The sequence below is a fragment of the Tarenaya hassleriana genome, unplaced genomic scaffold (assembly GCF_000463585.1).
Source record: "Tarenaya hassleriana unplaced genomic scaffold, ASM46358v1 Cleome572, whole genome shotgun sequence".
NCBI lineage: Eukaryota > Viridiplantae > Streptophyta > Magnoliopsida > Brassicales > Cleomaceae > Tarenaya > Tarenaya hassleriana.
Genome location: NW_010968273.1, coordinates 2,099 through 28,524, shown reverse-complemented (window position 1 = coordinate 28,524; position 26,426 = coordinate 2,099). Strand labels below are relative to the sequence as shown.

At 40.5% G+C, this 26,426-nt stretch overlaps 7 protein-coding genes and 1 non-coding gene across 11 annotated transcripts; 4 read left to right on the top strand and 4 right to left on the bottom strand.

The window, feature by feature from the left end:
• The first annotated feature begins 640 nt into the window (after window positions 1–640).
• LOC104798754 (E3 ubiquitin-protein ligase MBR2-like) lies at window positions 641–3,951 on the top strand. Its single transcript, XM_010520948.1, has 7 exons — window positions 641–744; window positions 973–1,061; window positions 1,832–2,608; window positions 2,699–3,063; window positions 3,172–3,270; window positions 3,355–3,516; window positions 3,613–3,951. Exons 3-7 carry the CDS (start codon window positions 1,852–1,854, stop codon window positions 3,742–3,744), a joined length of 1,515 nt encoding a protein of 504 aa, XP_010519250.1. The 5' UTR covers window positions 641–744; window positions 973–1,061; window positions 1,832–1,851; the 3' UTR covers window positions 3,745–3,951.
• Window positions 3,952–4,059: 108 nt separating this feature from the next.
• Window positions 4,060–5,386, bottom strand: LOC104798753 (ras-related protein RABA1f-like). The gene is made up of 2 exons (XM_010520947.1): window positions 5,045–5,386; window positions 4,060–4,701 (listed from the first exon to the last, which is right to left on the bottom strand). Exons 1-2 carry the CDS (start codon window positions 5,263–5,265, stop codon window positions 4,269–4,271), a joined length of 654 nt encoding a protein of 217 aa, XP_010519249.1. The 5' UTR covers window positions 5,266–5,386; the 3' UTR covers window positions 4,060–4,268.
• Window positions 5,387–5,626: 240 nt separating this feature from the next.
• On the bottom strand, window positions 5,627–8,785 carry LOC104798752. Of its 3 annotated transcripts, none has more exons than XM_010520944.1 (9): window positions 8,386–8,785; window positions 8,104–8,211; window positions 7,847–7,944; window positions 7,160–7,599; window positions 6,905–7,068; window positions 6,635–6,720; window positions 6,411–6,541; window positions 5,988–6,293; window positions 5,627–5,898 (listed from the first exon to the last, which is right to left on the bottom strand). In XM_010520944.1, the coding sequence occupies exons 1-9, from the start codon at window positions 8,710–8,712 to the stop codon at window positions 5,726–5,728; spliced, it is 1,833 nt and encodes a 610-aa protein (XP_010519246.1). In that variant the 5' UTR covers window positions 8,713–8,785; the 3' UTR covers window positions 5,627–5,725. The 3 variants fall into 3 exon arrangements, with proteins under 3 accessions (XP_010519246.1, XP_010519247.1, XP_010519248.1); XM_010520945.1 differs by having other exon boundaries at window positions 7,847–7,929; XM_010520946.1 differs by lacking the exon at window positions 8,104–8,211 and having other exon boundaries at window positions 7,847–7,929.
• Window positions 8,786–10,893: 2,108 nt separating this feature from the next.
• Window positions 10,894–13,719, top strand: LOC104798750. The gene is made up of 7 exons (XM_010520941.2): window positions 10,894–11,355; window positions 11,797–11,982; window positions 12,072–12,253; window positions 12,346–12,491; window positions 12,577–12,853; window positions 12,926–13,243; window positions 13,338–13,719. Exons 1-7 carry the CDS (start codon window positions 10,950–10,952, stop codon window positions 13,584–13,586), a joined length of 1,764 nt encoding a protein of 587 aa, XP_010519243.1. The 5' UTR covers window positions 10,894–10,949; the 3' UTR covers window positions 13,587–13,719.
• LOC104798751 lies at window positions 13,620–16,164 on the bottom strand. Its single transcript, XM_010520942.2, has 5 exons — window positions 14,804–16,164; window positions 14,589–14,699; window positions 14,414–14,493; window positions 14,183–14,306; window positions 13,620–14,093 (listed from the first exon to the last, which is right to left on the bottom strand). Exons 1-5 carry the CDS (start codon window positions 15,389–15,391, stop codon window positions 13,857–13,859), a joined length of 1,140 nt encoding a protein of 379 aa, XP_010519244.1. The 5' UTR covers window positions 15,392–16,164; the 3' UTR covers window positions 13,620–13,856.
• Window positions 16,165–16,638: 474 nt separating this feature from the next.
• Window positions 16,639–16,712, top strand: TRNAI-UAU. Its single transcript has one exon. It is a non-coding gene; the product is annotated as a tRNA-Ile (tRNA).
• Window positions 16,713–16,937: 225 nt separating this feature from the next.
• On the top strand, window positions 16,938–18,683 carry LOC104798749 (protein IQ-DOMAIN 1). Of its 2 annotated transcripts, XM_010520940.1 has the most exons (6): window positions 16,938–16,987; window positions 17,130–17,245; window positions 17,428–17,574; window positions 17,664–17,891; window positions 17,987–18,100; window positions 18,265–18,683. In XM_010520940.1, exons 2-6 carry the CDS (start codon window positions 17,180–17,182, stop codon window positions 18,520–18,522), a joined length of 813 nt encoding a protein of 270 aa, XP_010519242.1. In that variant the 5' UTR covers window positions 16,938–16,987; window positions 17,130–17,179; the 3' UTR covers window positions 18,523–18,683. The 2 variants fall into 2 exon arrangements, with proteins under 2 accessions (XP_010519242.1, XP_010519241.1); XM_010520939.1 differs by lacking the exon at window positions 16,938–16,987 and having other exon boundaries at window positions 17,008–17,245.
• A 1,937-nt stretch (window positions 18,684–20,620) lies between these two features.
• LOC104798747 (transcription factor TCP4) lies at window positions 20,621–23,004 on the bottom strand. The gene is made up of 2 exons (XM_010520938.2): window positions 21,105–23,004; window positions 20,621–21,010 (listed from the first exon to the last, which is right to left on the bottom strand). The coding sequence occupies exon 1, from the start codon at window positions 22,474–22,476 to the stop codon at window positions 21,184–21,186; it is 1,293 nt and encodes a 430-aa protein (XP_010519240.1). The 5' UTR covers window positions 22,477–23,004; the 3' UTR covers window positions 20,621–21,010; window positions 21,105–21,183.
• Between the last annotated feature and the right edge of the window lie 3,422 nt (window positions 23,005–26,426).

Genomic DNA, 26,426 nt, shown 5'->3' with positions numbered 1-26,426 from the left:
AATATCGCGGATATTTGCGAATATCCGTATCCGACATTAAAAATTATAAAAATTAAATTTAAATTTAAATAAAAATTTTAAATTAATTCAAATACAAATATAATCATAGTTTATCATATACAAATATATTGAAAGTTCAAAATTCAAAAATTAAACATAATAAATTTTAATTTTCAAAAGATTAATATTTTACATCTCAATATATATACAAAATATTTATTAAATATCTCTATAAAATAGATAAGTATAAAGCATTTTAAATTTTTATAGCAAATTATTTTATATTTAATAATATTATTAATTAGTACGGATCGGATCGGATATGTCGGATAATTCGAATTCGATATCCGTATCCGATCCGTATCCGACAAATAATTCAAAATAAATATCCGTATCCGATCCGTAACCTTCGGATATCCGAATTTTCGATTCGGATACGGTTCGGATAACGGATCGGTTCGGTTTTTCCGGATATTATACCCACCCCTAATTAAGGTTACGCCTTACGTCGTCGTTTTGGACATTGAATTTTTTTTCCCACTCAATAAGAAAAAATATAAAAAATGAAAACTAGAAATAGAAATAGGAAAAATGTAAAATTAATTGGAAAAAAAAAGGAATAGAAAGAGAATAAAAAGAAAGTGTGGAAATGAGGAAAACAAAACCGGAAACCGACGACGCCTCTCTCTATTGCTCTATCTCTGGTTCTTGGATCTCTGTCCTTGATTAAACCTCGATAATCAGGTATAATCATCGCGATTCTCGATGTTCGTTTAGTTCCCAGTTTCTTGTCCTTTTCGTTGCGAAAATCTTCATCTTTGTTGTGATTATTTTGCCGATCACCTTCAAACATTTTTTTTGTGGGTGATTGAAGCATTGCATTGTTCTGGGTTAGTTCAAATTCGGGTTCAATCTCTCTCGATCGTCTAGGTTTTAAAATCGTTACCGCTTTTATGATTATTTTTGCTGCAGGGAGTTTTCGGGATAAGAGTCTTTCATCTGTTTCGCAGTCGCTCGCAATCGGTGAAATTTGGAAGCTTTTCAATCTTAATGCTTGCAAGGTCAGACATTTATCTGTGTTATGTTTGCATATCACCTCCTGAGAATTGGTTTTTTTTTTTCTCCGATTTTGGTTTGGCTACAGAAAAGATGGGTTCCTCTATATATATCACTGTTTGGCTTCCGAGAAAATTATTGGTTTGGGAAAAAAGGCAGGAAATTGGAAGTTTTTTTTTTCTGTCTTGGGTTGCAGAACTTGTGTAGTTCGAGGGTTACTCTGGTTTTCTTTGATTTTTTGCTACTCATGTTGCGTTCCTTCCTGAAAAGGTCTTGGCTCTTAGCACTTCCATGATCTTGTATGACCAATGTGTTTTCCGAGGATATGTTATTTTTAGGATTTCATGATGTGGGATCATAACTAAAGTGTTATGGGGAACGTTGGAGACTCATAATCTGTTCTTCTCGTGTCGAATTGAGGAGAAAATGTGTTTCTGTTATTGATTCGCTTACTAGCTCCGGCTTAGAGTTCCACTACTAGCTCTGCAACCAATTTCAAAATCAGGAATTGACATACAGGTTTGCTTTGCCTTTGATGAGTTTTCTGTTTTTGCGTCGTGATCGTGCCTTCTAACGAGCATACAAGGTTTATCATTAGTTTAAGTATCGGGCTGAGATGTAATGCATGCCATTAGTGGCAGTTTAGTTTGTTGTTTCTATGTGATTTGATTTGTTATTAGTGAAGTTCTTATCAGCTATCTCTTCTGTCTGTATATCTGTTGCATCACGGTACTCATTTTTTTATTATGTTTTTTTTTTCTGGTTAACTATCAAGGTTTATCTGCCTCAAGCAATATGGGACAAAGAAATATGACGGTTGATTTAGAAATGCAACAGCAGTCTCAAGGCTATGTACTACAACCCGAGCCTTGCATCTTTTTAGGCAGTTTTCCTCAACTCGATATCCCTGGCGTGGTCACAGCCGCTGGGAATGTCCCAAATCTGGAAGCTCATCCTCTGTCAGAGCCATATGACAACGCAATGTTCTATGGAGCTCCTCGATATCATCAGAGTGTTCACCATCCTCATCATCACCATGCTTCAAGTCTTGATGCGGGCATTTCAACCGCACCGAATTTCTATCTCCCTTATGTTTCTTTCCATGCTCCGCCAGGTCAGTTGCCATCTTCTAGCAGCCATGGTGCGGTTGGAATAACTTCTGATGAACATGAGAGGAATGCCCATGTGATGGATCCCACTAGAGGATCATATAAAAGAAAGAATGCAGAAGGAACACCTGGGAATTCTCAGTATTTAAGTAGTGTACCAGCTCCTAGTTCTTTCCCTCCTTTAAATACAACCGAGGCAGCACCTTTCTCCTCGCCACAGTTTAGAGGGGCTGGTAGTAGTGCACAGTTTAGACCGGGAGCCACTACGATGGATCCTGTTCTCCCTCATGATCAGAACAACTTTATTCAGGGAGGAAACTATGCTGATCAGCCTTTTCCACCGGCAGGATCTATCTGGTTTGACCATCATTGGATGTGTAATGGCAGATCTGATGGATCGCCTTCCCCTTGGTCCCCGGCTTCTTCTGTACCTTATATGCCTGGTACCATCTCTTTTATTCTCAGCTCTTAGCTGACTTTTCAATTCTTTGAACTTTGAAATCTAATTTCTTCACCTTAAATGATCTTTGAAGGTAGCAGTTTTGTTTCTGGTTCCATAGAGCCTAGGAACATGTGCCTCCCGAGATATCACGAAACATCTAGTAGCAGAAATCCCACGGCATCCGTATATCCTTCTCCGCTAAACCCTAGGCACCACTATTTTGGTCCATCGCCGCCTCCTATTCAACGAGTACACCCTCACATGGCCTTGGCTCCATACGGAATTCCTGCCAACTATGACCCTCAAAGCACTATTCATGACACTTCAGAGATGGGTTCAACTCATGTCGGATCGATTCAACCAACCGGGTTTAGGATATACCTGGAAGATCGTGTACTTCCTGAAGCAACTTTCAGACGACGTGGACTCCCTCGACTCAGAATCCTGCCAGCTGAAGTCATATTCTTTTTCATTTTCTCTCTTCTTTTTTTTTTCATATTCAGTGTTGTCGTTTGCAAGATTGTGCTTTTTCACCAATCTTTTTGTTGATGTTAATATGTGTAGGATGTTGCACTAGTGGAGGTAAGAGATTTCAATGACACTGGACATCACGTCGACCATCACAGAGACATGCGTTTGGACATAGAGGACATGTCTTACGAGGTCAGTTCAGGATCTGCCTTAACCAAATCTAGTTCGTGCATAGGCTATTGTTTTTAATCTGAAACATAAAAATCCGGGTGGCAGGAGCTTCTTTCGTTGAGCGAGCGTATTGGAACCGTGAACACTGGTTTGTCAGAGGAAAAAGTTGAGCAAAATATGAAGACGAGAAGCTATTTATTGGCTGGAATCAATCTCGACGTGGATCCAGCAAGTGATCTTGAAACTGATTCTTGCACAATATGCCAGGTTAGCAATTCTTCTGTATGAAACATTCACTCCCCCTCTCTCTGACAATAGCTTAGAGCTTAAAAATCTCTGCTTTTTTTTAATGGAAAATGGCAGGAAAACTACAAGAACCAGGAGAAGATTGGGACACTGGAATGCGGGCACGAGTACCACGCGGGATGCTTGAAGAAATGGCTGTTTGTGAAGAACGTTTGCCCCATCTGCAAATCCGAGGCGCTTGCAATATAGGAAGCTGTTCGTCGTTGTGCTTTATCTATTATCAGGCTTTATATATGTATGTATAAGAAAGAAAGAGAAGGGAGTTAGGGCATTTCTTCTGGCTGCTACAAAATCTGTAAATCTGTACCTTTGTGCACATTAAACGGTTAGGCTCCGAGGCTTTGGCATGTCATTTGAAACTTGACTCAGTTGTGGAAGAAATTTTGTACAGTCTTTTGGTTGCTCTGTTAGTGGACCTCTTTTGATGGCTCACTCTCTCTCTCTCTCCCCTCTTCGTTTAGATTTCCCTCTATCTTGTTTTCTTAAAGATTCTGCACAGATTGGAATGCTGTATTTGGCAATTTAGTAAAACGATGATCGATTACATAAGTTAACTGTTTTTGTGTGATATCGATCAAAAGGACAACAAAAGGGAGAGATTAGTTATCTTCTTCCTATGGATCAACTTTCAGGGGGTTAGTGAAAAACCCTACAAGAACAATACAGGAAACTGGTATATTACCAGAGACACGACAGACCCAGATGCTGGAAAATCAACTTGAGCAGCAACCGACCTTCTTGACGGCAGAAACATCGTCCTTAGACCCGACATTGATGGTCTGTCCCCTGGGAAGTGCAGCTGGATCCTCTCCTATATCCAGCGCTTTCCGGCTCACCACACGGTATATCTGAGAGAGCACCTCGGTGAAAGCGTTCTCGACATTCATTGATTCGAGGGCAGATGTCTCCATGAAGAAAGTGTTCTCTCTCTCGGCAAATGCCTTTGAGTTGTCGGTTGAAACAGCTCGTAGATGGCGGAGATCTGCCTTGTTCCCGACGAGCATGATCACGATGTTGGAGTCTGTGTGGTCTCGAAGCTCTTTCAGCCATCTTTCGACGTTTTCAAACGTTACGTGTCGTGTGACGTCGTACACAAGCAAAGCTCCCACAGCTCCTCTGTAGTATGCGCTTGTGATCGCTCGGTATCTTCAACACAAAATCAAGCATTGGTTCTCCTCGGATTATTCTTTAAATACCAAATTGAGGATCATAAACTTGATTATTAACAGAGAAGAACATCAACAGCTTTCAATAAGCAAGCATGGAGCATGGACAAGTTTATACATTCAGCTGATTCTCGGAATCGTCGACAACAGATTTCACAAATCCTCGAATCCAATGGAACAAGTTCGGATTCGATCAACCGCTCATTCGAAAATGTACCCTACATTTCCTTCTTTACCATTCCGATCAAAACTTAAGAGCAAAATTCCAGACACAAACATAGAAAAAATTACGAAACTTGGAAGAGATCTATCAAATTATATACCTCTCCTGACCAGCGGTGTCCCAAATCTGAGCCTTCACGATCTTATCATCGACACGGATGCTCCGGGTGGCGAATTCGACTCCGATGGTGGATTTGGACTCGAGGCTGAATTCGTTGCGCGTGAATCGAGAGAGTAAATTAGATTTTCCGACACCAGAATCTCCTATCAAGACAACCTTGAAGAGGTAATCATAATCATCGTCTGCTCTATACGCCGCCATTGTTAGGCTCTCCCCGATCAGGAGCTCTCGCTCGGGAAAATTATGGATCGAAGATTAGGAAATCAGTCGCATGCACGTAACGAACGGTGTGCGTGTGTGTGTGAGAGAGAGAGAGAGAGAGAGAGAGAGAGAGAGAGAGAGAGAGAGATTCGAATTTTGGGGCGAGGCGCAAATTGGTGTAAATTGCGGAAATCGTTGTCGGGCCGGGCCGGGTTCTGCTTTTTACAGGAATCCATTACAAAATTTTAGCAAGATACGGTCTCTGAAAGATATTTATTTTTAGTTTCGAATATTTTCCATTTTGTTAGATTATCATTCAATAAATTCGGTTTTTTAAAAAATATCACTGCATTAAATCAGATTAAATCAAATAACGGTTCGATTTTTTTTCCCATTCCATTTCCATTTAAAAAATCGATCGAGCCAAATTCATAGAAAGTTGTGAACTTTATCCATGTCTCTAATCTGGGTCAAATACCCTGATGGAGTTTAGTCTATGGTTTTGCAAGAACATGAACAAGTCACTGTGACTACCTTTGTCCAAAAGACCGTACACCTTTGCCACGTACCCGAAATCTTGTCCGTACATGTGAGAAGCGCAAGCCCCTTTGCATGCCATGAGCTCTAGCTCACCTGTCCAGATCGAACAAAAACTTCGTTACCGTCCGTTTCGTTTATGTAATGAACTGTTATGTTTCAGATTGCATTATGTTTGTTTGTACCGCTCTCGATCTCCGAGTCGAGCGTTTTCAGGGAGAAATGGCGGGTCAACCACCATTTTCTCCGGAGCTTCCAGGCTTTTCCCGATGTTCTGTCGGTAAACACCTTCGGGGTTCGGCTGTATCGTACGGAATAGCATTTCGTCTCCTCTCCTTCAGTCCCATCAGCACATACCGACATCCTGTCCTCGTCGGTCTGACACAGTTCAAAGAAACACGTGGCAAACTGTCTCCATATCTCGGGCTTGGGATAGGAAACTTCTAGATGCAATGCTATCATTTCGATCAGACACTCTGTATCATAAACACCTGCAAAAAGGGGATATTTTCAAATCAAAGAAAATTCCATTCCGAAAATAGTATGTCGCAAACTTAGTTCTACCATATATGGGAGGAGAGGAGACTGATCTTCATGTCCAATGTTACCTCTGTGATGCAGGTTGATAAGTTTCATCAGAGTGCGGGTGCATCTTCCATCAATGTTCAAGACATCTTCGTAACACTTTGCAAGCATGTCGCTGTCGGGATGGAAAGTCTCCAAAAGAACGGCCCTAATCCTGCAATCGAGCAGAGAAATAATCTATTCTTTCTTTCCGTTTTCTCATTCTAACTCTCGTGCAGTATATTGCATGAAGCCGAGGCTCTTGTACCTGAAAGCTTTTAGGTCGCGTACTTCGTCACAAACCTTATCAACCTCTTTCTTCGCTTCGTCTATTTGACCTCCCATCAGCAACAACTAGGAGGAGAATATGAAATCAGATAAGAAAAGATAAAAATCCCACAACAGTTAAAAAAGATTAAAAAAGCCTAATTGATGAGCTTTAGAAGCAGATCCAAAGCATGAATAATCTAGTCGAGCAAACCGTTCACCATTCTCGTGATTCGTGAATATAATGACATAGCTATTTGAACTGGCATACCTGTACAAGCGGACGTAATGCAGCCAATGAAACAGGATGAGAAGAATCGAGTGCAAGGCGCATATACTTCACAGCTTCCTTATAGTGGGAATCATTGAGCATTTTCACATAGTGAGCAGGATCCTTTGGTAGTTTCACAGGAAGCAACCACGATTCCATGGTATCTATCAAAACAGAGGCCAAAACAAATCACACACACGGATACTAAAAAAGTCTCGCTAAAATTTAAAAAAATGGATGAATGTCAAAACTCACCAAGAAGAGAAACTAGAGAAGGATTAAATGTATGAGCAGCATCATTTTGCAAGGATTCATTTTCATCAGAGCTGGCATAGAGTGTTGCCGTCTGCGTAAGATGCACAGGATTGTCCAGTTTCGATTCGGTATCAACCTTTGTATCCGTTTCCATCTCCTGAACACTGATGAGCGCATGGGAAATTCTTTTTTCATTCATGACAGAAGATTCTGACACGTTTCCGGCTGAAGCCTCTGGGTCAAGACTACAAACTGATTCATAGCCACCCGAATACCCAATTGGATGGTCGGATCTTGATTCGGACATCCCTAATATGCTGGGGTCTGCATCTTCAGATTGTAGATGATTCAGGTAGTTACGACTCCACAGCGCATAGAAAGTCAACCCTACAAACAGATGGGAACGCGGAAGTTTTCCCAGCTCACGATCCTGCATTAAGCTACCAAATGGAGAAAAAGGAAAAGAAACCATAATCAAGGAAATATAATTGCAAGTGAGAACCAACATGTGCTGCATTCACGGAGATGAACTCTATACTCGGTAAATCAAGAACAGTTTTGGTGAGACAGATAATCAAACAAACAAACAGAACAGAACAAGTCCACGAGAAGATCATTGAGGGATAACAAGCTAGAGAAATCTGGGAAGCGTAAAACCATTTGAGGGGCCAAATTCATGAATGTTACCTGACAGCAGCCTGGTAAGCGTCATCGTCATTCCCATGCTTGAGAAAATGAAGAATCTGTTCGATGCAAACCGAGAGTCTCTCCTGCCCAACGACCAACTTCTCATTGTAAGCTCAATCACAGAAAAGGAAAATCCAAAAGTGCTGGAAAGAGTGCAGCTTTTTGCATATGTTATAACAAAGCATGAAAACATTAAGACAAGAGTATTTAGCGATGCAGAGTAGGAGAATCACATAGAAAATCATGAGCAGAACTACCTCTTTATGCTCTTTTCCAATCTTGCCAATCCAAGTATCATAAATTTTGCCGATTTTTGCAGAGCTGAGACCGTCAGTAGTCAGGCGACTCTGAATTCGTATCAGAGCCTGCAAGAATCGCTAATAAATGCATCTGATTCTCTATAAGCAAACAACAATTCCAGAAAATATTACTACCGAACATGAACAGCTAACACTACTGATTCAAAGCTACAACACCAGTTTCAGACAAGAACAAAAAGCAGCCAAACAATTTCTTTAACAGGAAGCAAAGTAACTCACAATGTATTTTAACCGGTTCAGCTCCGGAGAACGATCTCCCATTGTCCCTTGCATCAAAACACTAAGAACACCACTCGCTTCTCTCCAGTTCTGCTGGCGAAGCAGATCGCGAAGAATCGTTGTCAGTCTCTCACGATACTCGCATTGGACACTCTTCGAATTCGGTCCGAGACCAAGGAGGTAAGAGGGTTTCGCCAATGATCGGACAGCTCTCTTGAACCGCCTGAGGGAGTCATGGTCGAGATCGTTGTCGTCGGAATCAACACTGTGACTGTTCTCGGCTTTGATTTTCTTTGAGATTTTTTGTTCCTCCTCGATATCCTCCATTAGGGGAATACCCTAACCCTAGAATATACACACCAAAATTATGGCAGAAAAGAAGCGAGAATGGAGAAGAGGAGCGCATAAGCTTGCTTTTTCCGGCGGCGGCGATGAACTCAGGACTTTCAACTATTGGGCCTACAGAAACAGAACCTATATTATTGGGCCGGATCCTCTTTTGGGCCTCCTTTTTTTATTCACACAGATATTTTAGGATCTGTATTTTTTTTTCTGGCAAAAAATGTATTCATTCAGAATAAAGTGTTATCAAACTTTTTTTTTGTCATCACTAAAGTACATTTAACATTCACATATGCACGAGTTGTCGCTTTTTTAGATAATACCAAATTGTCCCTATTCCATTTTTAAAATTTTTAAATATATATATATATATATAAGAATCCGATTGTATAGGAGATTATCCGATGTCTAATCATGACTTTTTCACATATTGCAATGTCATTGATTTTGTTATTGACATTTTTCAATTTTGATTTGACTTAATTTATAAACTATATATAAAATCCAATCGAAACTTTTACATTTACTATAGACATTTATTACAGAGATATCAAAATATCCCAACAACCAAAACTTAAACAACCCAAATATAGATATCTGATCATTTGGATTAGATTCTCAAATATTCAAATATTGTATTTTTTTTAATAAGAAATAAATATTTTAAATTTTTTTGTGTACAATAGTATCCAATCCATCCCTAGGTGTAAGGTCCTCACGTGTGATCCATACAGTATAAAAATCTTAAATAATTTAGATATTTTCCCTCTTCATTCCAAGTTGTTAATATTTTATTTTATAGATATATTCCCTTTTTATTATATAATAATATGTCGGCAGTCTGCAGATACAGCGTCAATGCAAAAATGTGTAAAATTCCAAATTTGCCCCTAGGAATATCTATTAGCCTTAAGTGATCCACCTGTAGACGTGTCAGCATTACCGGTAATAACGACATGGTTTTCATCTGCTGTTTTCTTACACACCCAAAAATACCCCTGCATTTGTGGAACAATTAATTATTATTTTTGGTAAAAACAAAAAGGCAATTTACACGGCTAATTCAATTTATAATCAAATAGCCATGAAAATTATACTTTAATCTTCTAAAATTACTTGTCTACATAATTACATCTCGAATTTGAGACGAATAATGTTCGATAGCTTATTCACATTTTTAATCGATTTGTTATAGTTCATGATCTAACATTAAATCTTGGAGTATTCAATGCAGTATCAGAACTAGTGATGTCAAACGAGCCGACTCGAACCAGTTCGGATCACCTCGTTCCGAGTCAGCTCGTTTTCAGTCTAATTCATTAAGTCTGTTTTTATTCGGGTCAAAAAATTCTTGACTCGCTCCAAGTCGTTCTAGGTGGCGAGTCGAATAAAAATAAAAATAGAAAATATTAAATATAATTTAAAAATATTAATTAAAAATAATTATTAATATATTTAAAAATAATAAAATTATTTAAAATTGATAAATCTTTTCTAAAATTATTAAAAAACTATTAAAAACAAAATAATTTTTTTTCTGGTTCGCGAGCCAGTTCATGACTTCGTGGGCTTGCCGAGCCGGCTCGGATGAACTTGACTTGTGACGAACTGATACGATCGGTCCGTTTTTATTCAAACTCAAATTTTTTTGGCCCAAATCAGGATAATATGGGTCAATTCACGAAACCAGCTCGCGAAGGCTCATTTTAACATCCCTAATCAGAACGAATTTCATGTATTTATTTTTTCCAAATAAACTATCAATGGATTTTTTTTCGATAAATAAGGAAAAACTATAATTTTTTTGGTTGAATTATAGATGCTTTTCTAAATTTGAAATAAAAACTGATATGTATAACACACATATTTATGTTTTAATTTTATTAATTAAAATGAACCTTTTTTTAGTGTAATTGGATTTTTAAGCTATATCAGCTTTAATTCTGGTTCTAATAGGTAATTAGCAGCAAATCTAGGGGTAAACCCGTTAAAATGTCCCCGTCAACGGCATTGCCCCTCTGGTATATTATGAGTCGCCCATTTGCTTCTCCCACTTCCCGTATTTTTCAAACGGACCCACACGATTCGGACACACGTTTACCTGTTAAGATCAAATCTCTACATACATTACCTGTATATATATATATATGTACATATATGCTCATCCACATTTCTACAGTATCATCTCCTTCAAACTTGCCCAATAATTCCGAAACCCAACAATGAGATCCAGACCACTCCTCTCCTTCCTCTTCCTCCTCGCCCTCTTCTGCTCCCCCGCCGCGTACGGACGCTTCGTCGCCGTTCGTCCGTCGTCGACGGGTCTGATCTCCGATGGAGTTCACGACGGCTCCGGCGACGAGGGCTCGGTCATCGAGACGGTGGTCTCGGCGGCTCCGGCGGAGGTGGAGGAGGAAGTTTGCGAGCAGACGTACGGGTTCATGCCCTGTACGAAGACGGCCCTAGGGAACGTGTTTCTGATCCTCGTGTACGGATACTTGATGTTCACGGCGGCGAAGTACCTCTCCAATGGCAGCGAGCTTCTCCTCGAGATCCTCGGCCCTGGGATCGTTGGTGGGCTGTTCCTCCCCGTGCTCGGAGCACTTCCCGATGCTATGCTCATTCTGGGTATGCGAAAAGTTTCGATTTTTATTCTGATATCTGAACTTGATCTGAAGATCTTATGCTTCGAATCTTCGATCTGCGTGTTGGTCTAATTTGGGTAACGGAATCGAAATTGATTGGGCGAGAAAATGATGGTTCTGGGTTGGTAGTAGAGAATCTGATAGGGGAATCTTTTGCTTTCTGGATCTGGAAAACGAATCCATGGAATTGTGTGGAACTGTTTCGAGAGATCCCTTGGTTCTTCGTTAATTAGAGATGATTGTGAAAGACAGACTTTATTCCTGTTGTCTTGGAAGTGATACCTGAATCTATCACCGGCCACATTTCCTTGTAACTTGTCTGATTTTTGTCGATGAAGTAGCATATTCCTCTTCTCCTTGTCTACTGCCTTATCCTTATGTCTATCTGGGTTTAACACATTTGATTTGGCTCTGCGACGCACAGTTTCTGGACTTTCTGGAACCCCGGAAACCGCTCAAAGTCAGGTCTCAGTCGGGATGGGTTTGCTCGCTGGTTCGACCGTTATGCTCCTCACTGTCATATGGGGAACTTGCACCGTGGTTGGCAAGTGTGACCTTCGGGATTCGATTGCTGTAAACGGGCAAGACACAAAGGGCTTCCACTTAACTGGTAAGAGTTCCGACATATACTCAGGCCCGTTTGATCATACTTTCATTGTTCCTTCACTACTGTATCCGCCATTTTTTGTTTATCCATAGGTTCTGGTGTCACTGTTGATATCTGGACCAGCTATGCTGCAAGAATCATGGCTATATCAGTTATCCCATTCATCGTTGTCCAGTTCCCTCAGATCATGAACTCAACCTCCGGAAGGCACTTTGCCGTCTTGCTCGCTCTTATCATCTCTGTTGCAATGTTGATCTCTTACTGCGTATACCAGGTAACACTTAAACTCTTTCAGACAAGCGTTTGGACATCATCAAAATGCCATCTATTCGTATAAATCTACAAATTGCCTGTTTCGATTTCCAGGTTTTCCAGCCATGGATCCAAAGGAGACGACTTGCTTTCGCGAAGCACAAGCATGTTATATCAGGAATTCTAAGGCACTTGAAACAGCATGCTTTGGGAAGGCTTCTCGATGACAATGGTGAACCCAATGAACATGTCATCCGAAAGTGAGTCCCGTGTTCTCTACTTACAGGCACTACATAGTATTGTTCTCTGAGTTTCTCATGTCCCCTCAATCTCATCTCCGTGTAGGTTGTTTGAAACGATTGACGAGAACAAGGACGGACGCTTGTCAGCTCCCGAACTTAAAGCACTCATCATAGGGATCGCTTTCGATGAAATCGATCTTGACAAGGATGATGCCGTGGGAAAAGTGCTCCAAGATTTTGACAAGTCGCTTGATGAGCATGTAGACGAGGACGAGTTTGTCCGCGGTATCAAACGTTGGCTCATCGAAGCCATGGGAGCCGGTCCAGCCGCTCCGGATGCCGGTCCCCGAACAATGAAGTTTATCGATCATTATCACCAGGTATGTATATGTACATATACACACACATGTGATGGTGAAACCAGTTGTCTTTAATGTTGTCTTGTTTTGCAGCAAGCAAAGAGAGAGCATGCTTTGTTGGGAGCACAAGAGGAGAATGAGGAGAACGACGAGGCTGCAGTTCATGTTGCAGACCCGAAAGCAATCACCATTAAAGCGGTTCTGATGCTTCTGTTGGGAACGGCCATTGCAGCTGCTTTCGCTGATCCTCTCGTCGACACCGTTCATAACTTCTCCGCAGCAACAAGCATCCCGTCTTTCTTCATCTCCTTCATCGCCTTGCCTTTAGCCACCAACTCCAGCGAAGCTGTTTCCGCAATCATCTTCGCCTCCCGCAAGAAAATCAGAACTGCCTCTTTAACGTTCTCCGAGGTCCGTTCCATGATTTCTCCAACGCATATTTCTCCTTCTTCTTCTTCCTCAAATCCCTAACGTTATGGTAATTGTGGTTTTCCTCTTTGAACAGCTTTGCGGTGGCGTGACCATGAACAACATACTCTGCCTCTCAGTTTTCTTAGCGCTTGTTTATGCCCGAGGACTGACGTGGAACTTCTCATCCGAGGTGCTGGTTATTCTCATCGTATGCCTCGTTATGAGCGGCTTTGCTAGCTTCCGTACAACCTACCCTCTCTGGACATGCTTCATAGCTTACCTCCTCTACCCTTTCTCCCTCGGTCTGGTCTACATCCTCGACTACTGGTTTGGCTGGTCATAGATCATCGTCCGGGTATCTTCTTGTCTTCTCGTGCTCTCTTTCTTTTATGTCAGACTGTAAAACTATCGAAAAAACCGAGGATTTTCTTGTGAAAATGCGATGAACCCATGTTTGAGTAATACATCTTTGTGCATGTTTCCTGCTTTTTTCGGTATACGAGGATGCTCTTTCCTGTCTGTTATTCCTTCCGAGTGTACATTCTCATGAAAAGAAAACTACAGCTGGTGACTATGAAACAAAACTGGCAGCATCGATCCTGTCTGTCAGGTTTTAAACTTGCTTGTTTGGTTTAGCCGGTCTCAGCCTCAGCTCGAGATCCAAACCTTCTTCTCCTTCTCCTCCTCCACCTCCATTAGAACCGCCATTGCTCTGGCTCGTTGTTGCTTGCTCGTTTGTCTCTAGCGCTGGTGGAGAGAAGCCGCGGTAAATGCGTACAGGCTGCCGCCGGGTCCGTCTGAATGCTTCATGTATGAAGATTTGGTCTCTTACATCTCTATCTGCTGCATCCTATTCAACAAAAGCGGATGGAGAAACTCTCGTCCATCACTGAACAAACACGAGAAACTCGATATGGGTTATGGTTCTTTGGGGCTTACCTGGTAAGGCAATGAGCCGAAATCAACTGTCTCGACATTGTAGGGCCTGAACCTCAAGTTTGCCGATGCTGTTCCCGGAGGTGCTAGCGAGAGGAAAGACCCCTTGTTCTCCTTGTTTATGACTCTGCAAAACACAAGTTGGAGCAGACGATTTCGGCGCACAGAAACTGAACTTACTGTGTCTTTCCAGTCACGCTGTCCAAAAAACAAGAACCCGTGTCTGATACTGACCTCTGCATCTGTGTCGCCTCTTTGTAATCTGATATTGCTGAGTCTGTGGAGAGTGGATACGGCCTCTTCTTGCCATTTCCCTGACACATTTCAAGAAACGTGAAGCAAAATCTCTCACACCCATAGAGCATAATGAAACGATCATCATCTGCATATATAGCCATGGAAAAGATACCTGATATCTCGGCTGCCACCGCTTGATTTGGTTTGAAGGGGGCTCCATGAATCCCATCAGAGATGATGTTGACGATGGCGATGATGAACAATTCGCCGATGGGAAACTCTCCTGAGAATGAAACCCGAAACAATTCCGAGTCAAGAACACACGTTGATTGAGGATATTAACACTAGAAAGACAGAACAACAGAACTGCAAGTTCACATCTTTTACCATTGGATGAGGATGTCGGTAATACAATCCAGGCGCAGAACAAGTGGAATTCATTGGGAAACGATGTTGGCAAAACAGATCCCAGTTGTAGTTCCATGGTCTTGGACAGTTAACGTTTCCTTGAGCTTGAGGAGGAGGATGTACCCATCTCAGAGAATTTGCGAGTTCTTCGATTCCTTTTATGCCCGGCATATCAGTGGAAGCGCAATTCAAAGGCCAGTCTGTGGGCTTAGCAAGATCAGAGTTGGGATTTACAGGAAGAACAGGGTCCAAAGATCGAGACTGGGATGGCGATGGAGAAAAATGGTGAACTGATTCTTCCTTCTCGAGGTGAAGAGCATCTGAACCTCTCGGGCGAGCTTTTCTCGGGGTTCGTCTGGTAGAAATCGACTTCCCTTTACTCACCTTACTGCCATCGCCATTTTCACCATTAGGAGAACTGCAACTGTTCTTGTCGGAGTCATCTTCTTGCGCCATTCCTCTAACTTTCCCTCTGAACGTCATCTGGGATTCATCTTGGAAGAGAACTCCAAGGATCAGCAGTATGCATATGTACGCACGTGCAGGTACGCCGATACGCCCACTCATGTCTCTGTGCAAGATTCAGGAAATGGGTCTTGAATGGGTTTTGACGATGGCGAAGTGGGAAAGACAAGTACCCAGATGAAAAAACACAGAAAGTTCGATTTTTTTTTTTGCTTTTTCCGATCAGTGAGAGAATCTCAGAATTCTGAATGAACTCTGATGAGGAAAACAAGATATACCCAGATGGGAAAATGCGGAAAAGCCGGAAACTTTTTGCTCTGATCGGTGAGAAAATCTCAGAACTATGAACGAAGGCTTGGCAAGAAGGTTTCTTTTCTCTCTCTCTCTCTCTCTCTCTCGAATGGTGAAGAAGACTTCGGTGAAATGAGTTGAAGGGAAGAAACCAAGAAAAGGTTTGGACTTTGAAGCTCTAAAATTCTAAGAAATCGGAATCATCTGGGGATGAACAAAGGAAGTACCAAACATGTCGAAGTCATCGGAGCAAAGATCGGAGCAAAACAGAGAGATCAGAGGAGACAAAATCTCTGGATTCTTTCTTCTTCTTTTGATTCAGAGATTTAAAAACTGCCAAAACGGATTTAAAAAGGAGTTCGGCGAAAAAACAAGGGTTCAGTCTTATCTTCACCACCATCTTCTTCCTTGTCTCAGCCAACAATGGCGGTATTTGAAGGAGAATACCAAAAGAGGAATCAAGAGAACGTCATTTGGAGCTGAGCATTTTTGGCAACTTTCTCGGGTTCTGCTTTCTCATGGACCCCACCCGGTAGTAGGATATGTATGATATAAAAAAAAAAATGGACAAAATATATAAATTCTTATTATTTGATATATAAAAAGCTAAATAGCTTAAAAATACCCTCTATCTTTTTTTTACTATGCAAAACAACACAAAGAAAGAAATCTAAAATGTGAAGCACAATGTGGTTAGTCTTTACATGAATGAAAAGAACAAAATTTACACTTGAATGCTTTGTCCATGTGAGCCTTTGGCATTACCTTCGTCACCAAACACCAAGATTTCGTGGGCCCCACCTAAAATGTTTCAACTACAATGTTTCATAATCAATTAATTCTAACCTCAAAATAATCGTGTCTCGGCATTAGATTCAGTTTCATATGTAAAAGAAAGTGCCAAATTTTGTGAATTGTAGACTTGAGGAAAATAAAAAGCTCAATTCGAAGGAAGTTCATTGAGATCAAATTTCAAGAAATGATAGTGAATCCAAACACAGTCAGGGAAAAAAATAAGAAATAAGACATGGATTTTCAAAAGAATAAATTATTAATAAGGTCCCGTAGCTCAGTTGGTTAGAGCGTTGGTCTTATGAGCCGAAGGTCGCGGGTTCGAGCCCCGCCGGGACCATTTTTATTTATTTCTGGAACGACTCCATTTCTTTGTAGAATTAGCAAATTTGACCCAAACTAACAATTTCGATCAGAAAAGCCCCTGATATTTTCCTTCAGGCTTGTCAAGAAAGATCAAACACAGTGTTCGTATGTTGGTTGGAATGTCAATCAGATGATTCCTTAGAAACCACTCAGCCACCTCTCTTGTCGTTTTCCCAGTTACCTTAAAAAGGAGTCATCACACAGTTCAAGTTTCATCCCTTCCCTCGCATGTTTTCTTGCCCCCATTTGGTGAATTTTCACATTCTAAAACTCTGCCATGATCTATATGCTAATATGCCTTTCCGCGTTTTCGTTTCTTTTCAGTATAGCTTCGTTTGGATCACTTTCCGCCTCTTCTTCATATTCAATACCCCGGACTCGGATATTGCAGGTTTGGTTTGACACCTCCCGAGGGCCTTCTAGGTGGTACGGAGGGTACTTATGGGATCTGGAAGATGGTTTCGGTGTCTAAAAGGAGCAAAGGAGGATAAAACGAATCGAGGAAAGGTCAAGTTGTATCAATCGATTCTCGGTTTTTCTTGACGTTTACTATTTCTTTCAACAACACTCTCAAGAAATCTTGGCTGCACTCTTTGAATCTCTTTCCGAACAAGAAATGCCTGAAAATGGCTAGTGCAAGGAACAAGATTGGATCATATTTGTTTTCCTTTTCTTCTTGATTGCTTCAGGTGCATTCTGAAAGATCGAATGGCACCAAACCGCGCGAATCTACTGCTCCTTTTACTGCGCTTATTGGCTCTTCGAGTGCTCGTACGGGGATGCCCATAGAAGAAGTTGCTGCAGTTATCATTCAAAAGGCTATCCGGGCATTCATGGTTATGTATTTTCCGGCGTTTTCTTATATCATTAGCTCCAGAGAACTCCGAGCTGATTCACTCCATCGAAACATTCTTGTGATGGGCAGGCAAGGAAGAGAATATACCGTCTGAAGAGTGCAGACAGGTTCAATTCACTGATCCGAGGCCACACCATCAAGAACCAAACCTCGGTTGCGCTCAGCGTGATGCATTCATGGTGCGATATACAGAGCCAGATCAGAGCCCGTCGTCTGTATATGGTAACAGAAGGAAGGCTCCAGCAGAAAAGGCTGGAAAATCGGCTGAAACTTGAAGCCAAGCTTCAGGAACTTGAGGTACTTCTTCATTACCATGGATCTTCTTCCGTCTTGTCTTCGTTCTGTTTCTCGTTGTCTCGTAGACAAACTTCAGATATGGGATATATGTATAGGTGGAATGGTGTGGAGGGTCCGAGACGATGGACGAGATTCTCGCTAGAATACAACAGAGAGAAGAAGCTGCGGTTAAACGTGAAAGAGCAATGGCCTATGCCTTCTCTCATCAGGTCGGTTCGAGTTTGGACAGATAAATTCAAGTAATGAAAATGATTCTTTCAATCCCTATTCACACAAAGCCCGAGACTTTCGATTCTTTAGGAACATAACAGAATTCAGACTGGTTTTCTAGTAAATATAACGATATTGCTCGGGTTTTTTTCCGGTTTTGCAGTGGAGGGCCAATGCAACACATTATCTCGGGCAGGCATCTTTCGGGCTTGGCAAAGAGAACTGGGGTTGGAGCTGGAAGGAGCGTTGGATCTCGGCTCGCCCTTGGGAGGTCAGGGTTCAGTCACAAGACATAAAACCGAAGAAGTGCCTAACCAAACCAACAAGCAAACCGGACAAAATCACCACACCTAAACAGGTTTCGGCTAATGGCAAGGAAGCTGCAGACCTCAAAAAGGGTGTTTCATCTTCTTTCGGATGATTACAGCAACAAAAACAAGATTGATGTTTTAAGTCTAGTTTATCTGTATATCAAGTATTCTGGTTTTTTCGTCTTGTTATGTTTATTGAAAACTTCTGGTTTGAAGAAGTTGGGTTCTTGACATAATTTGGTAATCGGAAAAGGCGAATTTGATTGGTTAAGAGATTATGAAATCAAATGTACCAATCTGAATTGCAACTCTGCAAAAAAAAAAAAAAAAAAAAAAAAAACATTCTTGAAAATGCATCACAGTCTGTGTTTTCTTCTGTATTGGTAACACATTAGGATCCTTCCAACCAACGACCAAGAAGTACCAACAACCAAAAGAAGCTCAAGTCAGCATCAAAATTAGCAGAAAGAGAAAGGTTTCTAACTTTTCCTTTTTTTTCTTAATTTAAAAAATAATATTAATTTATATATGAAAAAAGGGTGGGGAAATATAAAGAGAGACTACAGCTGGGGCTTTTGGAGAAGATTTTGGCACAAAAGGCAATGAGATCTGACAATGAGAGATGGAAAGGGTGGGGGACCAATTCTTACATGATGGCAAAGTACCCTCCCTTTTGGTTCTCATCCTAATAATTGACTTTGTAATTTAAAACTCTGAAAAAAAAAAAAAAAAAAAAAAAAAACATTCTTGAAAATGCATCACAGTCTGTGTTTTCTTCTGTATTGGTAACACATTAGGATCCTTCCAACCAACGACCAAGAAGTACCAACAACCAAAAGAAGCTCAAGTCAGCATCAAAATTAGCAGAAAGAGAAAGGTTTCTAACTTTTCCTTTTTTTTCTTAATTTAAAAAATAATATTAATTTATATATGAAAAAAGGGTGGGGAAATATAAAGAGAGACTACAGCTGGGGCTTTTGGAGAAGATTTTGGCACAAAAGGCAATGAGATCTGACAATGAGAGATGGAAAGGGTGGGGGACCAATTCTTACATGATGGCAAAGTACCCTCCCTTTTGGTTCTCATCCTAATAATTGACTTTGTAATTTAATCAAAGACATTGAAGAAGAAAGAAGACAATACAACATCACCCTTTGTTCCTATCCCACTGATGATTAACTTAACAATGAACATGATATGAGCCTAAACCCTACTTGGATGTAAATAGAAGAAACCCTTCTGGTGAATTGGTTTGATTTGAGCAATTCAATCATAAAAAAAAAAGAAAGGAAAATGCTTTTAGGCTTATCTCCACCTATTCTTCCTCTTTGGTGTGAACCCCCCAACACATTTTGATGATGTTCCATCCCCATGAATGCGATTGCTTTTGGGCATTTCCAAAAGCCTCATCTTGATGCTAAAGCAGAGCTGATTAGTAAAAATCAGAAGCCACATTCAATAGTGTTGCTCAAAAGGGGTGAGAGCACCTCATATTCAAAGGCTCCAATCCATTTCCAAACTAGGGCTCAGCAGCAAAGACAGGATTAACACCTAAATTGTGCGATAACCTGAGAATCAACTCATACGTTATCGATGAGTTGCCGGGCAAAATCCGACCTTTTACACCTGAAAAAGTTTTGAATCTTTCACCTTCCTTCATTTAGACAAAACACAAGTGTTTGCTTGCATGAGTTTTATTGTCTGAACCCCATGAAGATAACATCATATCCAAGTTTGGTGGAATTCTTACCTCAGAAGTAGGTAAAGAGAATAGCATCTCTCTTTACTTTCCTTGAGAAAAGGTTTTCATTTCTTATAAAAAAAAAAACAATACTTTCTAGTTTCTACCCTTAATTCCACAAGAAGGAAACAACCCTACTTACTGTTCATAGAAAATGACTGACTTCACCATCTATGGGGCCAAAGGAAGTGGTTAACAAACAAGACCAATGATTGTTTCCAATTCCCTTTGCAAGTCAAAAGAGAAAGTCTCAGCTGTAGGGATAAGGGGGAAATAATAGTATTGTAAACAGATTCGAAGTGCAGTAAAAGAAACACAGGAGAGGACTTATCAGTTAGCTACATGATGGAAAATTGACAATTACCAGGAAACACAAGATATGAACCCTAACCGGGTTAAGTCAATATTCAGATTTCTGTTGATCTTATCTGCTCAAATTGAGGAAAGAATTAAAAAAACACGTCACAGGAAAAGAGAAAGTTTGAATCTTTGGCGGCTGCAGAGGCACAAAGGTTTGAAGATTCAAACACTTGAACACAAAGAAAGAACAGGAACAGTCACATTTTTAAATGTTCGGATCAATGTAGCAACAAGGTGATGATACAACACAGCTTCAGACATGATCAACGAGTGAATTCGTGAGGCTAAACACACACAAAAAAGCACAATGGTTCTACAGATACAAGAAGAACTAAATTACAAGGCCAGGATTCTGAAAGAAGAACCTGAAATCGCAGATCAGATATCTTCTTCTTCTTCCTCCTTTCCTTGGTTTTAAGGCCATTGGATCCAAATAGCAAGCCGAAAACGCCTTTAATCTTCCACGCAATCTTAGCAGCATCAGAACTGCCCTTGAACTGTTGAGGTCAGTGAACAACAACGCAACAAGCTGTGAATTAGATGAACAAAGTGAAAGAACTGAATTTGGGAAATGGGTTTTGAAGTTCGAACCTTGAAGTAGAGGAAATCGTTTAAGGACTCTTGTTCTTTTTTTTCCTGCCCAAATCGTCTGCCCTATTTTTGGATCTTGTCAATGGCGAGAAATAGAGGAAGCAGAGGACGGCTTGTTGCTGATACCGTCGTGCTCCTCTTCTTGGCCCTGAATCCGCGCTGGTATGCGAAAACCGGAGAATTCGCCTGTTTGAGAGGCGAATCCGATTCCTGGAATCGCCGATTGGTGAACCGCCGGAGAAATATGGTAAGAGTGGCCGTGGAGATCGTCACCGGCGATGTGGTGGTGGTGATGGTGGTAAGGATCAAACCAAGCGCGGATCATGGGCGTGTTAATGGACTGAAGGGGACCCCTCTGAGAAGAAAACAGCTGACTTTGCCCGAACACTGGCTGAAACGACGCCGTCGCCGGCGGAGAAGCGAACAAAAACCCTCCCCCGCCGCCGTCGGGTACTCCCAGTCTCTGGATCCTCCCGATTTCCAGAGATTGGTGGCTCTGTTGGTGGTGCGACTGCTCCCACGCCGACGTCGATGCGTCGAACCCTAGTGGGTTGTTCGGTCCGGCAAAGAGAACCGGCTCCGCCTGGTGATGGTGGAGGAGCAACGGCGGAGGATGATCCTGGAAAGACTGAAGCGAGAGCCGGAGATCTTGGTTTTGGCTACTTGTCCGAGACAGCAAATCCGGCGCCGGATTATGATAGCTCTGCTGCATCAGATGATGCGGAGCCTCGGTTGAAGCACACGCGCCGCCTCCACCCACCGGAAAAAACGACTTTATGGTGTCAGCTATCGAATCTGAATCCAGCGACGCCGGAAGAAAACCCGACCCGTTATCCTCTCCGGTGACACCCACCACCGAAGCACCGCCGATTTCGATACTGAACTGACCCTCGTGCGTCACCGGAGGAGGAGGAGGAGGCGGAAGCTGCTGCGGAGGCGGTGAAGCTTGGTGGGTTTTGGCGGTTCTTCTGGGCTTGGCGTTGGCGGCTGCGTAGCGGAGGGTCTCGGCCGGGTTCCATGGAGGGAGCTCGGCGAGCTCGTCAATGGCGGTCTTGGCCTTTTTGATGAGCCAATCGACGGCTTTACTGGGTCGGTCGAAGCCGAGCCTGTCCTGAACATCGTAGAACTGAATCGCCGTGTGAGCAGACAACCTCACGCGCCTGTCGCGTGGCCCTTTGGCAGTACAGACCTTGCTGTGACGGTCCTTCCTCCCCATTGACCGTACAATGTGACCTCCCTGAACCTCCACGATCTCGCCGCAGCCGTCAGCCGCCGCAGCCGTCAGCCGCCTCATCCCGACCCTCGACGACGGCGGAGGAGAAGTCCGGTGGTGATGGAGGATGGTTGCGGCAGAGGAGTCAGTATCCGCCATTGATGGAGCATATTGGGGCTCACCGTCGTCAGTAAGGTTCCGATGGCTGCGGCGGCGGCGGCGGTCGTTACCCGCCGGAGAATCCAGACTCACTCTCTTTAATCCAATGCCTGCGATTCCCCCATACTGCCCCCGCTCCGACCCCACAACGCTCAAAAACCCTAACCCTAACACCTTTGCCAACTCAAACAATCAACCCAGAAAAAAAAAGAAAAAAACTTTCAGACCCAGAAAAAAAAAGAGAAGAGGAGAAACAGCAATCAAATCGCTAAAGAAAGAGGATGAAGAAGAAATCAAGAAATCTCCGGCCTAACCCATAATATCTAAATCTCTCCTCTTTCCTTTCCTCTTTTCCCTAATTCTTCTTTCTTGGTTTCTGTACTAAAAATGAAAAGAAGCAGACCAAACAGATGAGGCAAAGGAAAAAAAGGAGGACAGAGAGAGAGAAAGGGAGAGGTGTGAACCTGACCAATCAAGAAGACACACAAAACCCAGAGAAAAAAAAAAGGAAACTTTGGAAAATTACAGCGAGGAGTAAAAAATCAAAATCTATAAGTATAATTTTGAGAAGATTTTTAAATGGGGGAGTTAAAAAAAAAGGGTTTTGGGGTTGATGATGATGATGATGATGACGACGACGCCACTGAGAAGGGTGGCAGTGTTTGGTCATAAAAGAGATTGAACATCTCTCTCATCTCATTCACTTGCCTTCTCTCTTCTCTTTTGGTAATAAAAATCTAATAAGCTCCCAAATTATTCAGTCCTGTTTTTACTTCATCATATATATATATATATTACTATTTCTAATGTTTAGGTTTAATCGAAATTATAAAATCGGAACATTAGATAATATGGCTCGGTTATATTATAGATAAATTTGGCCTCTTATGGCCGGTTATATTATTCCCCTCCATTGGTGTCTCTGTCCACTTTAATTTTATTTCCACAATTTATTGTTCTTTTTCCTTTGATTTTTTAACATAATATCAGGATAAACATTTTTTCCTTCAATTCGTTCCAATTTGGATTTGTCGTCTCGTTGCAATTGATTGTCACTGTTTCATTGAAATCGTTAGTTTTGATTATGTATGTGAATTATGCAAATAATATCACAAACAATATAAAACATATTCAAATTTTGACAAAAAAACTTTTTATTTTATCAAATAAACATTAAACTTTTTAAATTTGACAAAATAAGCACTTGATTCTTTTACAATTATCAAAATAACAAAATAAATTATGTGACACAATGAGATACAAACACGTCAGATTATTTTACTTAGTTTTTTTTACAATCGAAAAAAATTCATATATTTTTTTTGGATCACTAAAAAAATTCAGTGTTTTTTTATAATTTATTTTTTTTCGATTCGTTTAACAAGTTTAATATTTATTTGACAAAAAATAAAGTTCAATATTTTTTTTTGTCAAAACTCTAAAGTTCAGTTTTTTTTTTAGGTTTTTTCCAAACATATTTAGACAAATATATGGATTTTTTTTTATCAGCTTTAGTTTTTTTTATCATACCGTTTTTTATTCTATCTACATGGCAAATTATTTTTGGGAAGCTTGTAAAATTCGTTTTGTATAAAAAAAATTCAAACTGTTTCATCAATATAATTATATTTCATAAAAAAAAAATCTAAAGAAACGAATCTAATCCAAATAAAAATAAATAATCTAGGTCAAATATTGACTGTGGCGTAATGGAATAAGAGAAAATTTACAAACACCCCTTAAATCGTTTCCAATTTATTGAAATAAGATTAAAGACCGCAACACAAATCATCGTATTGTACATTATATCTTATTTTATTGCATTAACAATTTGAGTTGAAATTATTCTATCCGAATATTATTTTTGATTAATACAGCGCACCTACTTGAAATGAATAAATAAAAAGCCAGACAAAGCCATATTAATAAAACCTATAATGCTAACACATTATATTATTGGACCAACAAACGAAATTGATAAAATACAGATATAATGTAAAGAGAATATATGTCATCCCCCACGGTTGCATCTTATATTAAATTAGTCTTCCCACTAGAATCAGGCTCATCATTATTTTCCTAATTAATTCCATTTTTTTATTCTTTGGAACAGTTATTTCGCAATACAATAGTTGGTCAAAGATAATGAGGGATCCTATATATATAATATAAAAATTTACATCCTAAAATTCGAATAAATAATGCGGAAAACTTAGTATGTTCCTGATATATGAAACCATAATGATATCAATATATATAATTTGGTATTTTAAAACTTTGGATCGTTTTATTTATAGTTTTGTGAAAAAGAAATTCAGTGTATGTATATATATACAATAGATACAATTAGAACGTCATAAATTACTTGTGGTAATTAAACAAGACATCAATTTTTAATATTCCCGGTTTCCAAAACTTTTGAATTTCTTTTGGCTAAAAATTAACTTGACTACCGTTTATAACAATCTTTTCACAACTTCAATTGGTAGCATCTTGCCATGTTATATTCAATGTTATGTAATTGTTAAAATATTATATATTTTCAACTTCATCAAATCTTTTAATTGGTAAACGTGTATATTAGATATTCACGGATATTTGATTGACTAAACTATAAAGATATCCTGAAATTTACGAAATTATCATTATTCACATCCGACAATTCTTTCGTTTCCGTCCTTCACCTCAAAAAAACTTTTGTCTACACCCATTCCTATTATATATATCTTATATTTACGAATTCTATGTCATCTACAATAATATATGGTAGCCTTTTTTATTTTATCGCCCACCTTATAAGTTTTTTTTTATTCAAAAACAAAATTCAATTGGATCGTATCTCTTTGCTCTATGTGCCTTACGTGCTTCGAGAAGGACGTTCGTTTGGTCCATTAATTTACAAATTAATATATCTAGGTTAATACAAACATATAAATACATACACACACACATTAAGACTCATAGTTATACCCATTTTTATTTGTAAAAAAAAAAAGCACAGTTTCTTTCTGGCATAAGGTAGACAATGTTAAAAAAACATTAGGGTTTAATCGGACAGTGAACAAAACACTATCTTGCTGATGTGTCTAATCAGCCGTACACAGACAATCTACACTGTCGGATCCTTCATTCTTGTGGTGATGAATGTAATGTTAGGCGTGGGATACATATGCATAGGTATCGTATTGTATGTCATGACAGAACCCGAGCCACGGATTCGATTTCGGGTTTCATCGACAAGTATTCGAGCCAGGGGAGAGGTGGGGTTAAGGATAGGGCTGAACCGAGGGGAGGCGTGACTGTTGCAGTGTCGAGAGGGTTGCGATGGGCAAGCGACGAACAACGATCACACGAGATTTCATGAATCCCGACTTGACGTACTATCTCTAACCCGATCTTTTTTTTTGAAGTCTAAAATCTATAAATTACGATAATTTTTTTTAATAAAATTTCGACCGTGAAGAGTGAAGATCTTATCTTATTACTCGTATCATCTCGCTATTTGCAACTCATCCTCGCCGCATTTATCTGCGTTTCCGCATGGATTTGATCATGTTTGTAAAGTAAATTTGAGAATATATATGGAGGTTGACTACAAGTCGACCACCGCCTTTGTTGTGTTTCTTGGGAGTCATCCGGTTGTTTGGTCATCCAAAAAACAACGTGGTGTTGCTCGTTCTTCTACGGAGGCTGAGTACTGCTCGGTTGTTACCACCGCGGCTGAGGTTCGTTGGATTGCTTCTCTCCTCTCGGAACTTGGTTTCGCCTCGTCTAGTCCACCGGTTGTTTATTGTGATAACATTGGAGCAATGTACCTAAGCGCCAATCGGGTTTTTTCATTCTCGCATGAAGCATATTGCTCTTGACTATCACTTTGTTCGAGGCCTCGTTGAGTCGAGCGAGCTCCAGGTATCACATGTCTCGGCCTCAGATCAACTAACCGACGCTCT